This window comes from Berkeleyomyces rouxiae (assembly GCF_048999995.1).
Source record: "Berkeleyomyces rouxiae strain 22BRR77 chromosome Unknown BrBRR77_ptg000009l, whole genome shotgun sequence".
In the NCBI taxonomy this organism is placed as follows: Eukaryota; Fungi; Ascomycota; class Sordariomycetes; order Microascales; family Ceratocystidaceae; genus Berkeleyomyces; species Berkeleyomyces rouxiae.
This window is the reverse complement of record NW_027396499.1, coordinates 152495-168234: the sequence shown is the minus strand read 5'-3', so window position 1 is coordinate 168234 and position 15740 is coordinate 152495. Positions and strand designations below refer to the sequence as shown.

The 15740-nt window shown below is 51.1% G+C and overlaps 6 protein-coding genes across 6 annotated transcripts; 1 reads left to right on the top strand and 5 right to left on the bottom strand.

Annotated features, from left to right (window-relative positions):
• Positions 1-493: 493 nt before the first annotated feature.
• On the bottom strand, positions 494-1075 carry BROUX77_006623 (uncharacterized protein; the record flags this gene model as incomplete). The annotated part of the gene is made up of 1 exon (XM_073751628.1): positions 494-1075. One exon carries the CDS (start codon positions 1073-1075, stop codon positions 494-496), a length of 582 nt encoding a protein of 193 aa, XP_073602770.1.
• A 1069-nt stretch (positions 1076-2144) lies between these two features.
• Positions 2145-3725, bottom strand: BROUX77_006622 (uncharacterized protein; the record flags this gene model as incomplete). The annotated part of the gene is made up of 4 exons (XM_073751627.1): positions 2145-2201; positions 2266-2352; positions 2422-3566; positions 3683-3725. The coding sequence occupies 4 exons, from the start codon at positions 3723-3725 to the stop codon at positions 2145-2147; spliced, it is 1332 nt and encodes a 443-aa protein (XP_073602769.1).
• Positions 3726-4475: 750 nt separating this feature from the next.
• Positions 4476-5237, bottom strand: BROUX77_006621 (uncharacterized protein; the record flags this gene model as incomplete). The annotated part of the gene is made up of 2 exons (XM_073751626.1): positions 4476-4925; positions 4995-5237. The coding sequence occupies 2 exons, from the start codon at positions 5235-5237 to the stop codon at positions 4476-4478; spliced, it is 693 nt and encodes a 230-aa protein (XP_073602768.1).
• A 1360-nt stretch (positions 5238-6597) lies between these two features.
• Positions 6598-8326, top strand: BROUX77_006620 (uncharacterized protein; the record flags this gene model as incomplete). The annotated part of the gene is made up of 4 exons (XM_073751625.1): positions 6598-7504; positions 7573-7620; positions 7685-8184; positions 8258-8326. The coding sequence occupies 4 exons, from the start codon at positions 6598-6600 to the stop codon at positions 8324-8326; spliced, it is 1524 nt and encodes a 507-aa protein (XP_073602767.1).
• Positions 8327-8849: 523 nt separating this feature from the next.
• On the bottom strand, positions 8850-10084 carry BROUX77_006619 (uncharacterized protein; the record flags this gene model as incomplete). Its single annotated transcript, XM_073751624.1, has 2 exons — positions 8850-9023; positions 9092-10084. The coding sequence occupies 2 exons, from the start codon at positions 10082-10084 to the stop codon at positions 8850-8852; spliced, it is 1167 nt and encodes a 388-aa protein (XP_073602766.1).
• A 2258-nt stretch (positions 10085-12342) lies between these two features.
• Positions 12343-14340, bottom strand: BROUX77_006618 (uncharacterized protein; the record flags this gene model as incomplete). Its single annotated transcript, XM_073751623.1, has 6 exons — positions 12343-12647; positions 12702-12801; positions 12874-13245; positions 13370-13547; positions 13906-13973; positions 14287-14340. 6 exons carry the CDS (start codon positions 14338-14340, stop codon positions 12343-12345), a joined length of 1077 nt encoding a protein of 358 aa, XP_073602765.1.
• Positions 14341-15740: the final 1400 nt, after the last annotated feature.

Genomic DNA, 15740 nt, shown 5'->3' with positions numbered 1-15740 from the left:
AACGAATAAGTAGCCGTGTAAAATTGATAGTTCTAATGTACAATCCCTAACCCTAGCCACATATGACCTGCATCAGTTTAAGCAACTTTTTTTTTTTCGATAATTTCATCTGGAGAGTAACAATACCAGAAGAAATGAAGTTCGAGAAATAAAACAATTGAGAAGGGAAAAGTAAAAATCAACCAGCGCCGAGGGATAGGACCTCTAATAGGGAAATGAGCCTGAATCGTGGAGCAGAGAACGGGCGTGCAGTGAAGCCCGAGGGGGTATCTTGGGTGGTCGTTGAGGAGACAAGAGAATAGAGAAAAGAAAAGAAATGAAATGAAATGAAAAAAGAGAAACCCAAAACGCTTTTGTCTTGACCCGTGAACGCCGTACTGACCCAAAGAAAAAGAGAAAAATAAAGGAAAAAAAAAGGGGAAAAACAACCACTCTGACTCGAGCGTACACATGGCGATAGTGGTGAGCCCGGCAGAGTGAGTCAAGAAGACCTTTACACCACCATTTTGACGCGCAGAGCCTGAAGCCGCTCCTGCTCGCGCTCTTCGGCAAAGACTCTGCGGCTCATGGCCAGCACCATCTCAAAGCCCTCACGGCCCTTGATGGCGTTCTCGTGGAAGCGCGTGACCAGCTGGTCCTCGATCTTGTTCTTGATGCGCTGCCACCCGCCGCACAGAGCGGTGATCTTGGCGTCCTGCATGAACTGGGTGCGGTGCTCGCCCAGCGGCTTGTACACGACAGTCTCCTGCACATTAATCAGGTTGTTCCATGTGAGGTTCTGCGACACCATGGTGACGGTCTGCTTGACAGGGTCGACGTAGCTGGCCTCGTACATGTGCGAGACCTCCATGCCCGAGCCCATCAGGCTCTTGATCCAGTCCGGCGCCGGCTGCTTGCATGTGATGAGTCGCTCGGTGCGCAGGATTCCAGTCTCGGCATCGACGCTGCGCGAGATGGTGTCAACGGCAATCACGTGCGATGACTTGTTGTTCCACGGGCCGTATTTGCGCCAATTCGCACTGGAAACCTCGGCCCACGAGTAATCGAAGGTGAACGTGTTGCTGAAGACCTTCATGGTTGTTGGGTTATGCCGGCGTCGAAAGCGGAAGGAGAACAGACGTTGCAGGTCTGATTAGGGTATGGAGATGGAGACAACGCTATCGGAGCCGGTGTCTTTGATGTCTGCGGTGCGGCGTCGAAGAAACAGGAAGTAGCGGGCGTTGAGCTCTCAACAAGGCAAAAAACACGCAATCTCGAAAGAAAAGGCGAATGCGGCAACCAACAGGCACGAGTCTAGGTAAGAAGCCCAGAGCAAAAGGTGAAGATCAAATTCTTTTGGTCTTGCAAGAGGAAGAAGAGGAGGTTGCCAATAAAGGCGTCGAGATTCTGGAGGAAGGAGGCAGAAAAAAAGGTGGATCGCCGCAAACTCACTGCAGCCTGTTGATTGGCTGGGGAGTGAGAAAATCCCTGTTGCTTTGGCTCTGTTATCGCGAGGTTGGCTATAGCAGGGTTTGGCTATGAGTAACACACTCTGTTGCTGTGATGAGCCGAGTTTAGGGAGCGGAAGTGAATTGCTTCTGTCGGGTTGCCAACGGCTGTCCTTTTTATTTCACTTTCATTTTGAGCTGCTCTCATTCACTCTTGAGTAACTCAGCCACCTCTCGACTGAATTTCACTAGCTGCCCCCTTGCAAGCGGTTTTACCCGACCGTGTGCTCCCTCACGGCTTTTATCCCTGGTTTCTCCGAGAGCTCTTGGCCTGGCCGCGTAGCCCAGTCAGTCCAATCAGAGCATTAGCTTTTCTAACAGGGGCCCGCTTTTGGGACTAGCTTCTGTGAGACACACAAAGGGATTTCTTTCTTTTCATTCTTGTCTTAGCATGTGATAGTGGGGCTCTTTTCTTACGCCCCCGGTGAGGCGGTGAAGCCGTAGACCAGAAGAGAGGCTCTGAGCCGTCTTACTAAGCTAGGGAAACATCACCGCTAGTTGATGATGGTCGTGTGTAACACTAGATGGGGCCAAGCCTTTGATCATGGAAAGTCCCCGATACCTGCAGGATATAAAACATGGGGGGTTTTTTAAGTACTATGGCCATTTTTAACAACAAGGTCCGCTCTAGACATGGGACTGCCTTCTCAAGTTTACCTAGAAGTCGTCGCCGCGGCTGATGACCTCCTTGACGGTGGGGCGCAGCAAGATAGTCTAGGACAAGTGTTAGAATATCAGAACCAAAGACAGCCCAGACAAAGTTACGGGTGGCACTTACATGCTCGTACTGTGCCGTGTACGAACCCTTCTTATCTACCAGAGGGGGGTAAGCCTCGACAATGCCAGCAGAGACAAGGTTGTTGAGCTATAATGGAGAGAAAAGGGTCAGTAATTTAGTGCCCGCAGATACACAACAGTTGAAGGGAATACTCACTCCGAGCAGATACTTGTCCTGGCCCAACCGGTCCAGATACCGTCTGCAAAACGGCAGTGTGCCAAAGTTCTTTGTGATGACATTAAGCAAATGCTTGGCCGATGTCAGGCGTAGCGGCACGTTGGTAGCATCACCGGTCTTGGCATAATGCGAGATTTCCATATCCTCATGCACGTAGCCATTGCCCGTCGAGCCGAATGTCTCAATAGCAAAGACGTCGCCCTCCTCCATCTTAGTCGTATCCTTGCTCTTCACAATCGGCATGCTCTTGGTGCCGTGGATGTTGTAGGGCAGAATAGAGTGGCCGTTCAGGTTGCGGATGGATTTGACCGGGTATGTGGTACCGTCAATCTCTACCTCGTAACTCTCCATCACCTCCTGGATATATCCACCAACGTCACCCACGCGCACATCAATGCCAGCCTCGCGGATACCCGTGTTGGTCGCATCCTTGACAGCCTCTAGAAGTGGGTTGAACTTGTCCTCGAAAGCCATGGTGAAGGCACTATCCACAATGCAGCCATTAACGTGGACACCAAAATCAACCTTCATCACATCACCCTGCTGCAGCACCATCTTGTTACCAGCATTGGGCGTGTAGTGAGCAGCGCAGTGGTTGATGCTCAGACCAGTGGGGAAGCCCATGCCAGCAACCAGGGCATCGCCCTCCTCCAAACCGGTGTGGCCCGTAAGCGCGCGCACGCTGTCCTCGATGCCGTTGGCAATCTCGGTCAGCGTCTGACCGGGCCGAATGGTCTTTTGTGCGTGCTGGCGCACCTGACGGTGCACTTCGGCCGCATGGCGGTAGTCGCTTAGGAAGTCGGCCTTGATGTTGTCCAGATGTCGCTTTTCCTCGTTGGTGGTGCGGAAGTTGTTTTCGTTGAGGTACTCGACTTCCTCACCCTTGGGATAGTTGCGACCGGAGAACAGCACAGATACAGGCACCGTGGGCGGCGATGTTTGCTCCTTGGGTGTGGCCTTCTTCTTCTTTTTCGGCTTTCTCTTCTTCTTCTTCTTGGTGGCACCAGTAGCAGCGGCGTCTACTGCGCCGTCGTTTTCGCTGTCATCGCCGTCCGAGTCGGCGTTGTCATTGGCCGGGCCAGCGGGGGTCTCAGTCACAACGACCGGGGCGGCGGCATCGGTCACTATTTCCGCCGAGGGAGTAACATGATGTCAGCAAAGGCCGGGTGGTTTGTCATGCCAGGGTCGGAGTGGGAAGCCAACAACAGCAGAAAGCAGCAGGAAAAAAAAGCCTACTCACCGCTCAACTCCTCAAGCGCCTCAGTGGGAGCCTGTGCAGCCATGGTTGATTTTTATTATGCCGTGTTGAAGAGTGGCTATCGCGGCTCTGTGGTGAACTGTCAGAGCTTGATGCTTGGGGGGAGAAATTTGTGCTGCATGACGGCACTTTGGCCCATGTCCGCATGCTTCTGGCACCTGGCACCTGGCACCTGGCTCTTTATCATGACAGCTGTCAGCAGTCCTTTAGCTCTGTAAAGAATAGTGCTGAGTCGGGTCACGTGACTTCTCCACCTGACCCACTTATTTTGCACTTTAGGTATCCTTTTTGTCAAACTATCGCTGTTAGGATCACTACAAAAGAGGCTAAGTTACCCAGTTAGCGTACAGTACAGTGGCCAAAAGAGAGCCCAGCGTACATAATGGAAGATAGAAGCCCTACTAAGTAAGCGAGTCCAAATGAGCGTTCGTCTTTTTGGCGCAGTGGTAGTTTGCACGCTTCGACAATTTTCTTCTGCTTGAATGTATAGTAAAATATACCTCGAAATTACAGCCTCCGGCTATCAAATAGGATCTATGAGCTTGTGTAACACGCAGAGCAGGTTTGATTACGGCTTCAAGCATGTGTGTACATACATATTTACATTGAGAAAATCTACAGAAAAGAACCGATGAAGCTGTCGACACTGTAATTTACAAATTCCATTCATCTCCTTTGATCTCTGTTGGCCCCACGTCATTCTTGAGTCTCATATTACAGCCTGTGATTATAAGCTCACCCCATGACATCATACCCCGCCCACACCAGACGAAGCCTAGCTCTCGCTCTTCAGAACCTTTTGTATCTCCCCCAGCTCTGCATGATCTCTCGTCGAGCGCATCCTGTGGCACCAAGTAACTTGCCTCACTTCCTGTACTGTCTCAAACATGAACTCACCACCAACCTGCCTATGGTCTCCGGAACTTAGAGCCAGGCCAGTGGGAATCTGCCTTAAAGCTTGGCCAATACTCGCTACAATCGACATGGTCAGTGACTTTTTCATGTAGCGCGGTTTTTCGCCCAGCTGCAAAGTCTTAATCATGCCCAAGGTCTCAAAGGCTTTTCGCTCTGGATCAGTGTACAGTGGGAATTTGCAGCCTGTGGCTTCAATGTACATGTCTATCAGCTGCGGGTCTCCGCAGCCGATAATGACAATGGCCGTATTGCTGGGAAGACTATCGGGGCTAATTATAGTGCCCAGAACACGGATATATTCTTGACAGTTCTAGATGCGATGAAAAGGTCAGTACCTGGCTCTCTAGGGAAAATATGCTGTATGGTGTATAGTACTCACGCCACAAAAGAAATGTCGCACAAAAATGGCCAAGGTGCGCTCTGCGGTTGCAATAACCTCTTCAAATGAGTGGGCAGTGCCGGCGCGATCAAGAAGCGGAAGGCTGCCAATTTTCTTCATTACATCTTTGGGTGGAAGGTTGTCATTAGTTGACACATGGCCGTCGAAGTCTTCGGGTCGGGAGGTATCAACTTTAGCCACGGTGGGCGTGGATTTGATGTTGTCAGTGGTCTTTTCTGTCATGATGGAAGGGCGATGAGTGGATATGGAGGAGTGAAGAAAGAATAACGATGAAAGACCTTGGAGGGAGTAAACCCATGAATTTGTTTCAGCTTCGGCCGGCAGGTACAAGTCGAACACACCCGAAACATTGGACCATTATGGGGGTTAGGGACAATATACATTAACCCTACCATTGTTCTCCCACCAAGATCTTTAATCTTGTGCAACATGATCAACTCATCACCATTGTCAACCCATACAGAAACTTGATTAACCGAAGTAACTTCATTCTATAGCTATAATTCTAGCATCTTGTCCGTGCCACTGAAGAGGGGAAATGGAAATGGTCGATGAATATCCTCCATCGAAAGCCAATAGTTGCATCTGGCTTGTTTGATGGCCGCCCTCTGCGCCTATAACTTCATGTCCACGTGATGTCATGACCCTGAGTCTTCTGGACTATGCACGTCGAGTTGGGATGATATCCAGAGCACGTCACCGCTGTTGTCGTAGCGACTTCTTGGATGTTTGAGTCCTGCGCAGACCGACAACATGGTCGCTGACTGAAGCCCCAACCGCCACGACCCTTTGCCCACTTCGGCCGAGATGAGGCCACTGGCGTCATAACGTCATCATTGACAAACAACTTGCTATACTTTCATACGTAAACCAGCACCTGAGTGGTGGTGGTTGTCCCAGAGACGATCGGACTGTCGGACTGAGCTCGATGCACGGCCGACAAGGTGTTGTCGTGTTGGCCTCCCGACTACTTTGCAAACCTCGACAATCAGGATGGGCAGTACGGTTGTTGAGAAAGACTCTTGTTCCCCAGATCGGAAGTAAATTGTGGGCCATGATGGCTGGGAAAACCTCATTTTCCACCCCAAACACAGAAGGGGGTGGCCAGGTAGTCATGTTCAAAGAGTCAAAAGGCAGGACATTCCGCCTTTGTGGACGATGCGATATCTCCATACTTTCATCTCTATGGCGATGGACAATCCTTTTCTCGGGGACAGCTGTGGCTCTGCCTGCTGGCCCTGAGGAGTATATTAGGCTGGGCTTCTGCCTCTGCCTCTGCCATCCTTTTTTCTGTTCTTTGTTTTTCTTCCTATATTTCCAGGTACAGCTTGATTATCAAGGTTCGCAGACATATTGACTTTAGAACTGCGCGCTTTCGAGATTCTCTCCGACTTTCTGTTTCTGCAATCTGTTCGAGATTTTTCCTTCGAAGACCAGCACAAACATAACACCCTGAGACAACAAAGTAAGTGCCTCTTTCATGATAAATCCAAAGTATCACGACAATCAGACCCTCACTGCTACTGCCCGAACAGCTGATACTAATACAGAAGGCACGCCTGCAGCTCTTTCCCTGACTGCCATGCCCGCTGAAAATTCTGCTCTGGCCGTGGCGCCTGATAAGCCACGCCGCCAGAGCGATGACGTTGACATTTTTGGCTTTGCGTTTGAGCTTGAGCTTGACTCACCACCACCATTTCCCACCAAGAAAAAGATCAAGTCCCAGCTTGACTTGCTAGAGCCAGAACCACAGGGAAGCCGCTGCTTTGTTTCAAAACTCCTCGCTCTTGTTGAGTCGCTCAAGATTGAATGTGGAATTGACTCGAGCGATGAAGACGGCACTGCTACTAACAGCGACAGCGAGTGCAAATACAAATCCAACTTCAGCCTCTGTGCCAAACCTCTCTACACGAGCACCACGCCCCCAATCGACATCATGAATTCTAACCGCCAGCTAAGAGCTGGTGTCTCCAAGCCACGCCATTCTGCTGTGCCGACGACCACCATTCCCTTTGGTCTTCTCCGCCGTCTCAACTCCAAGGACAAAGACCCCCCGTCTGTCCGTCCCGTATACAAGCCCAGTCCTCCTCGTGAGGACGACCAGTCGGGGCCGTGGCTATACGGCGTGACTGCTGCTCCTCCCAACACAGTTCCATGGTTGACCTCGAAACCGCCTCCCGTTTGCAAGGTCACTAAACTTGATGTGCACCCTCGCCCTCAGGATTTGTACTTTGAGCCGCCCCGGCCTACCCTGCACTCCAATCCTGCCGTGCACAAGATGCTCGCCGGAGATCGTGATGCTGGTAGCTTCATTATTGGCAGTCCTGGGCGTGCCCGGCCCCACTTTGCCGCTACTTGTGACTTGAGAGATAGCAATGAGGCTAGGGCATACTTTGAAGCTTACTACAAGCGCGCATCACCTCCCAGACGCCATGTTTCGCCCACCTGGACAGCTAGCGACTTTCCCAAGAGAAAGGTTGAAAAGAGAAGTAAGACAACCCCGAATGTCTGGTCTTGTAACAGAGAATGCAGTTAACACCCGCCCTTGTCAACGCAGACCCCGAAGCTAAGCCCAACACCTCGACCTTGACTGAGCTTTTACGGAGTAAGTCCCAACTGCTAATCCTGTTACTCCACGACGTTTCTAACTCACTCTCACCTCTTCACAGGATCCTGCACCGATCATGCCATTTGCGTCTATCTTCGCGCTTTTGAGCACCTTAAGATGATGTGCACCGACATCAAGAAAGAATCTGCCCGCTCACGCGAAACCATGCAGGTCGTGGCTAGCCAGCTGCGCGAACTGGAAATCGCTCACCCTACTCTCGAGCAAACAGTCACCCAGGTCACTACCACTACCCAGGAAGACTCTTCCGAGAACACAGAGGAAGCTCAGCGCCAGAAACTGCGTCACGCTGTCGAGGCCTTCCTCGACCAGTGCGGCCAGGTTGAGCGCAAAGCGGTCGTGGTTGTTGAGAACCTGGGCCAGACAGAGCTCCTGCGCAAAAACATCGTGAACAAGCTAAAGACTGAAGACAGGGCTGGCCATGATACCAGTGCCAACCACGCACGGGAGCTTCTGTTGCGTGTGGTGGATAGCGCTTTCCTGGACGAGGAGCTCCACCGCCTTGCCATTGACGCCTTGTCACGACTGAAGGAGCTTGAGGAGGTGAGTTTCCTGTTTGATTCCTAGTTTCAGTTTGTCTGAAAGATGTCATGCTAAACAACATTTTTCTTTGTAGTGTCACACGGGAGACTCGCAGACCCGCGTTGCAGCCATGATTCACTCTGTGCTTGAGAATTACATGTGAAACATTTTTAAGCCTCTCACGATCTGTTGAGAGGGCGACAACCTCTCTCCAAAAAAAATGCATCAGGTACAACAGAACGACTTAAAAGGAACAGCAGAGACAACATACATAGCAGGGAAAATCCTAAAAGCTGCAAAAAAAAATGTTGAATAGTGTTATGATGGTGATCCAGGGGTTCTACTCAACCAGGCTCGGACAGAGTCCAGAAAATCAGAAAACAAAAGAAAAGGCATTCATTTACCTTGGCTCAGATCAAGTTCATAATACTCAGTACATACATAATTTTGTGTCAAAGATGAAAACCGAAAGTCTATTTTGATATGAAGTAGTTACATAGATACACAAGGTCAAACCTTGAAAAGCAAGAACAGAGTAGGGCGAGTAACTGGGGCTGTAATGTATAAGAAATGACTGCTATAGTTTTTTGTCGTGAGTCTGGCCATACCATAATGTCAGTAATGCAATGAGTAGCCGCCGAGGAGCTTAGGCGTAGTTAAAGTAAAGGCTGTAGACCAGCCAACTTTTACTCCTGCTCAGCCACCGTAACGGCAAACTCATGCTCTTCTTTGCCAAAGACGACGTTGTGCAACAGGCCCTTGATGGCTTCGGTCACGGGACCACCCTTGCCATCGTCGCCGACGGGCACAACGACGCTGTAGTCGTTGTGCTTGATGGTGGAGATGGGGCAGATGAAGTACTATGTACAAGAATGGACGTTAGTAGAGGGTCATACAACAAGAGAATAGGGACAGTGAGAAAGCTTACCGCTGTGCCCGAAGCAAACAACTCGAGCAGGCGACCCTCGGCATGGGCCTCGATGACTTCATTGATGGAATATTTGCGCTCAACAACCTCTAGCTCGCCCGCCATGCGCTCGCGCGCCAGATCAAGTACACCGCTACGCGTCACGCCCGCCAGAATCAGCTTATCGTCCAGCGGCGCAGTGACCAGCTGCGTCTTGCCCTCGCGCGTCTTCCACACGACGAAGAAGTTGCTAGCACCGGCTTCGGTGCACAGCGCGTCCGTCCCATACAGCCATAGCATCTGGTGGAAGCCGCGCGCGCGTGCGTCGCGCGTGATGCTGAGCGTCGGGCCGTAGTTGGCGCCCAGCTTGGCGTAGCCGAAGCCGCCGACCCAGGCACGCACCATGTCGGACGGCGAAGTCAGGAGCTTCATGCCGCCGGCCGGCGCGTCCATGGCCGGCAGGTAGGTGGCGATGATGAACAGCATGGCCTCGTTGGGCGCCTGCACTCCCAGTTGGGCCTGGGTGCCGATCATGGACGGGCGCAGGTAGATGAAGGTGCCCGGGTCGGAAGCCGGCAGCCAGCGCTGGCCATCGGTCTCAAGCAGGGCGTAGAGGAGCTTGAGGAACTCGTCGGGCGGGAAGCCAGGGAGCGACACACGCAGACACGACATCAGCATGCGGTCAGCGTTTTGGGACGGGCGGAACAGGCGCAATTTGCCGTCGTAGCCGCGGTAGGCCTTAATGCCCTCAAAGCACTCGGTGGCATAGTGCAACACGGAAGCAGTCGGCATGAGAGATAGGGGCCCGTAAGGCTTGAGCTCGGGGGCCTCCCAGCCAGTGGTGCTTCTCCAGGTGGCAGTAATCATGTGATCGGTGCACATGGAGGCTGCCCCGGAAAGGCGGTCTGTTAGTGACGGGGGGGTGCCAGGCTTGGTGTTCTTGGTGACAACGAGCTTGGAGGCATCCAGCTCGTTGTAGGCCTGAGAGCCAGCAGCAAGGGCGGCGGGAGACATGACGAGGGCGTACTATTTCCAAAGAGGAAGCGGAAGAAAGAAGGAGGGGAGAACGGGTGAGTGTGAAGAGGGCACCGGAATAGTGTAGAGAACAAGACGAAGAAAATGAAGGCAACTAGAAGAGCCAAGAGAAATGATGATGGGAAAGAGGTCCCTCTCCCAGCCCCCAGAAACTGGGCGGGCACGGGGCCAACTTATACTTGTCGGGAGTCCCTTGTCTAGCGTCTCCAGGAATAGACAGACTCCATTGCCAGGCCTCAGGGGAGTTGGTTGACTCAAGCGCCAAACGTCGGCGCAGGTAGAGTCATTCATTTCTCAACAGGGTCTATCTAAGCAGCTCTAAATTGGCGCGCTTCTCTTCTATAGAAAAGAACAGGAGGGGAATTACGGGGCTCAAGACAAGCCCGTGGCAACGCGCTGTATCCGTCTTTTTTTGTCTAGTTCCGCTCTTGGCCGCTCCGCTGCAGGTGGAAAACCGGAAAGTGGGGAGGCAAACAAGGACATGAGGAAATAACTAGTTAGTTAGTTAGTTCACTAGCTATAGTTGCCTGCAGTTGGTTATAGTTGTATACACAGGTAACTACTTGTAGCTGTGAGGAGTTTCACCATTGCCACGGTCGGTCCCTACTGTTGCTGCCGTTGCTGCTTGCCCCTTGTGCATCACACATTTGCCTTTTTCTTTTGACCTGACTGCCCTTTGTCTCCTTCCTTCCTGCTCAAAGTTTCGCAACGCCCAGCCAATAGCGGTCCATCCTTTGTCTTTTACTTCTTCTTAGCGTCAGAGCCGATGCCGACTCCGTTCTGACATCACGTGTTGCCAGGCGCACTGCATTGTGTTGCCTACCTGTCTCTGTATTGTGTCTGTTCGCCTTCTCCACACATTTTACGGAACAGGAGAAGATGTCTTTTTTGTAGTTGATCCTACGTTTTCTTTTTCAGGAGTAGTGACTGATGTTCCGCGCGGGCGGGTCCAATGTATGTATGTACATGCGTCGCCCTGTTTTCTCGCACCCTTCTTATTCCCATCGCGCCTCAGTGGCTCTCAGCAGCTCAATCCCCCTCGCTCACACATATGCATCCACTTGTACATGAGCCTGCATACATTCTACGGCTTACTGATATGCAGTCCGGCATCATATCCGATGTATCTTCATTTCAAAGGTACTGTCAGCGAGGCATAGTGGCCCTCACTTCCCTGCTGCCGAATACGACTGCGTTGACAAGGAGTATGACGCCGTATTTGCAGTAGTTGGAATAACAACTGTGTGTAGTTTTCGGCCTGCTCTCGTTTTTTTGGCCCTGACTTCACCCGCACGCCCTTTCGCTGTTGTACTCCGGGGCCGTGGAGGTGCATCTATCCGTTGTATTGCAACGGGGTGTGAATACTTGTCGACAAGTAGCCGTGCTAACCATAGTCAACTATCTACAGGTAGTTAGCTAGCTAGTGTGACTGTGATTGTGTTGTATGACTGTTCTAAATAGTACGCCCCAGCACATCTACCAGTCCAAGTAGCACAATATCAGAACATCAGATATCTGCCGACGTGCCAACCTAGCGCCATGTTATCAAACGTCGGGTTTGCTTCTTGTACTACGGCTAGACTGTTTATAAGCCGCCGGGCACGGTGACCGAAGCAACCAAAGACTCCGGTGTCCCCACAAAACAAAAAACTTTAATCCTGGGCCGCGGTAATTTGGTCCGACGATAGCCGCGCATATGCGCAGCTTGGGAAAAGAAAGCCCAAAACAAGAAGAAAAAAAAACCTGACGTGAAGATGATGAATAATGACACCCTCCATCTTGTCATCTTGTCTTCACACACCCTCCTTCTCACCGATTACTGCCATTCTCAACGAAACTTTCGCATTTCGTAACTGACTACTAGGACGTGCACGAATATACCTTCACCTCTAACCTCCAGTCACACCTCAACTACACGAACATGGTAACCAACTGACTAGTTGGTCACTATCTAACCTCCACACTTTATATACATACATATTGTACTCTTGTCCCGGTTTTCTCGTGCTACCATCAATGTCACAGCAGCCGCTCAGTTGCCCATCATCATAACTATACATATACATATACATAGTTTCCCGTCTTCACCTCAGTCTGTCATCCTGTTTCTCGACACAAGTATTTGGACTTATTTTGTTTGTTTCTTTATTTATTTGTTTCATCCTCAAAAAAAGACGCCAAAAAAAGTTAAACACTCTCTCTCAAGCCACACATCACTACACTGCACTGTCCGCCATTTACGCCATGGAGCCAGCAGCGTGGAAGTCGTTCAGAGCCTGCTTGACGCGCTCAATCATGGTCTTCTCGCCCTCACGGACCCAGACACGGGGGTCGTACTTCTTCTTGTTGGGCTTGTCAGCACCCTCGGGGTTACCGATCTGAGTCTTCAGGTACTCAATGTTCTTGACCATGTAGTCACGGATACCGCAGGTGTAGGCCCACTGCAGGTCAGTGTCCAGGTTGACCTTGATGACACCGTGGGAGATGGCAGTGTGGAACTCCTCAACCGAGGAGCCGGAACCACCGTGGAAAACAAAAAAGACTAAACCGGGATTAGTATACTTGTCGATATCGCTGAAATAAATTTTGAACTTACCGGGCTTCTTCTCTTCGCCACCAATCTTGGCGGCGATGAACTCCTGGTGCTTGCCCAGTAGCTCAGGGTGCAGCTTGACGTTGCCGACCTGGTAGACACCCTGTAAACCCAATAAGCATTAGTATGCAGTCATGACAGCAGGCGATTGACTTTGTTTCTATGAAAGACTTACGTGAACATTGCCGAAGGCAGCGGCAATAGAGAAGTAGGGGGAGATGCTGGACAGCTTCTCGTGGATCTTGTAGATCTCCTCGGGCTGAGTGTACAGAGAGGCGTTGTCAACATCCTCGTTGTTGACACCGTCCTCCTCACCACCGGTGATACCAATCTCCATCTCCAGCCACTGCTTCATGGGGGCAGCACGGGCCAGGTACTTGGCGGTCTCGGCCAGGTTCTCCTCGAAAGACTCCTCAGACAGATCAATCATGTGAGAAGAGAACAGGGGGAGACCAGTGGCCTTGAAGGAAGCCTCATCGGCCTCCATCATGCCATCGAGCCAAGGAAGGGCGTTCTTGGGGCAGTGGTCCGAATGCAGGACAACGGGCTAATCGTTTTGTTAGATTTCGGGGGCTCATTCGAGGACTTGGAGATGACAAGGAAGGACAGAATTGACAAAGCTTGCAATTTAATGGCCTCCTTGCATGAGTTCTGAGAGATCAAATACTTACAACACCGTAGATAGGAGCAATGGAGCGGACGAAGTGGGCAGCAGCAATCGAGCCGGCAATAGAAGCGGCCATGCCACTGTTGGACTGTCCCTTGCCAGCGAAGTAGGCGGCACCACCGGACGAAGTCTGGATGATGACGGGGGACTTCAGGTCGCGGGCAGCCTCAAGGACAGCAATGCTGTAGGTCGTGTATCTTGTTAGCTAATGGTCACATCGTATTTTGTTACTGAGAGTCTGTTGTGCTTGTGGAGTCCTTGGAAAATGCTTGAGCTTTAGCTCCAAGCCCCCCCTGGCCGAAATATTCCTTCCATTATTCCGGGCCGATTGAGTGGGACAGGACGAGTTATCTCCAACAGAACAGGCAAAAAAGGCTGTGCAAGAGAAACATCAAGCTGATAACGCGATATGCAGCGCGATAGAAGTCAAGAATAGAAGAATATCATCAAGAGCTAGACGTAGTGGCGATGATGGTCATGGCGATACTAGGGTTCCCAAGACTCCAATACGTGGTGCAAAATTCGGGGCAATATACTCACACAGTCGAAGAGGTGGTGACGTTAACAGCGGGAATGGCGAAGCCAGTCTTCTTAGCGTACTCAAAGAGCTAAAATCACAATCATGAGATTGATTAGTTTTGTAGTTGAGAAGGCCGAGGGCTGAGGGAGACTAATTCCCAACAGGATATATCCAGAGTCACAAATAGTAGTGCCATGAAAGCAGCCGGGCAAGCATACGGAGGTATGGCAATGTTGTCTCCGCAAGCTAGCCGTTGCAGTCTAGCATCTGACATGGTGGCCGAGTTCTCAAGATGGGCATTTGGCTGAGGTAGCAGATGCTGGAATGCGGTGGCGATCTCGGCGACCGAGGCGGGCTCGGTGGGCAGCAGGAAAAGAGGGAAAGCAGGCTAGAAGACTTACACGCAGGACATCATCGCCGTAGATGACGCCGGGCTTAAGGTTGAGAGAGGCCATTTTGGATGATACTGGAATGAAACAAGACAATTGGAAGTTGTGCTTGGAGGAGAGAAGAAAAAAAGAAAAGAAAAACAAAAAGGGAAATAATCAGAAAGGAAGACGGCGGCAGCAGCAAGCTTTTAAAAAGTGTAATAACCCCGAGAGGCGGAGGCCTGTGTTTGAGCCTCTTTCCCTTTTGAGCCACTCCACTTCAGTTGACTGGCAACTGCCACGAAAAAAAAAAATTGAAACGCTGACCACTGCGGGGTCATCCGGTGCGTCAAGATCACACCAACAGACAGACCAAGGCCAGACAAAGAGCAACATAGCCAGTGCTCACACTCACAACCAATGCAAATGCAATGCTGAGAGCCGAGCCAATGCATGCGCCGTTCTTCCTTCGTCCTGCCTTTTCGAACAGGGCAGGCGCAGGCGCCTCCTTCTCTGGCTGGGTCCCTCTTTCCCTTGCCTTCCATTGCTACGGCCAATGAAACCACTACACCGGAGCGTCATCGGTTGTACAATCCATCCAACAGGGCATTGGAAGCCCACTTTCCCATTTTGCGGCCGATTGAGCTGAGTGCCTTGTTCCTGTCATGCTTTCTCGCTCTTTCTTTCTCTCCTGTAGCTAGCTTTTTTGTTCCATGCATTTCGCACCTTGCATGTAGGCAACTACATCTACTTGACTATCTATAACTAGCTAGTTATAGTCAACTAGGTATAACTGCACATGTAAGTAGATGACTACGCACATCTTAAGTGCCTCATATGCAAGTATGCAAGAGCAAATGTCTCCTCCCCCGCCAGGGAAAGGGCAAGCGCAAACGGAGGCCCGCTAATAGAATCGCATGTTTTCTCTTGATTGGCTCACGCCATTTCGCTCTTATCAGCCCATTCCATTTTATATGGAGATGGCGTTTTGCAATGCAGCAAGCCTTGAAAACGTGCAAGCAAAGTGTGGGTGGACTTTTGATCCGGCCCCATGGATTTGTGGGGAGGGGAAAGGGCCGGAGGAGCCAAAATACCTCGTTTTGGTGTAAACAAATAGTTACATGCAGTAACCCACTAGTTATACGTTATCCACAGCGAGGACCCATCCAACTTTGACGAGACTGACGTTGGTGGCTTTGCTTCGTATGGCGTCACAGGGGCCTTAATCGTGAGTCGGCCGCCAGGAATCGCCAGTTCAACTTGACAATGCAAATAACTACATACAAGCATAAAAGAAGCACCTGTATAGCTTTGTTTGTTAGCCCATCGACGCTCGCCCCAACTTTCGGCTTTATCCCTTTAGCCGCCCGACAGCCGATCATGCCGATGCCGATACCGAGCTTCCGATACTGCCACATTCAGCCCAATCTGCCAGGGCACAGCACAGCACGCCAACCGCACTCCCGACGAGTTACCCCAGTCCCTTT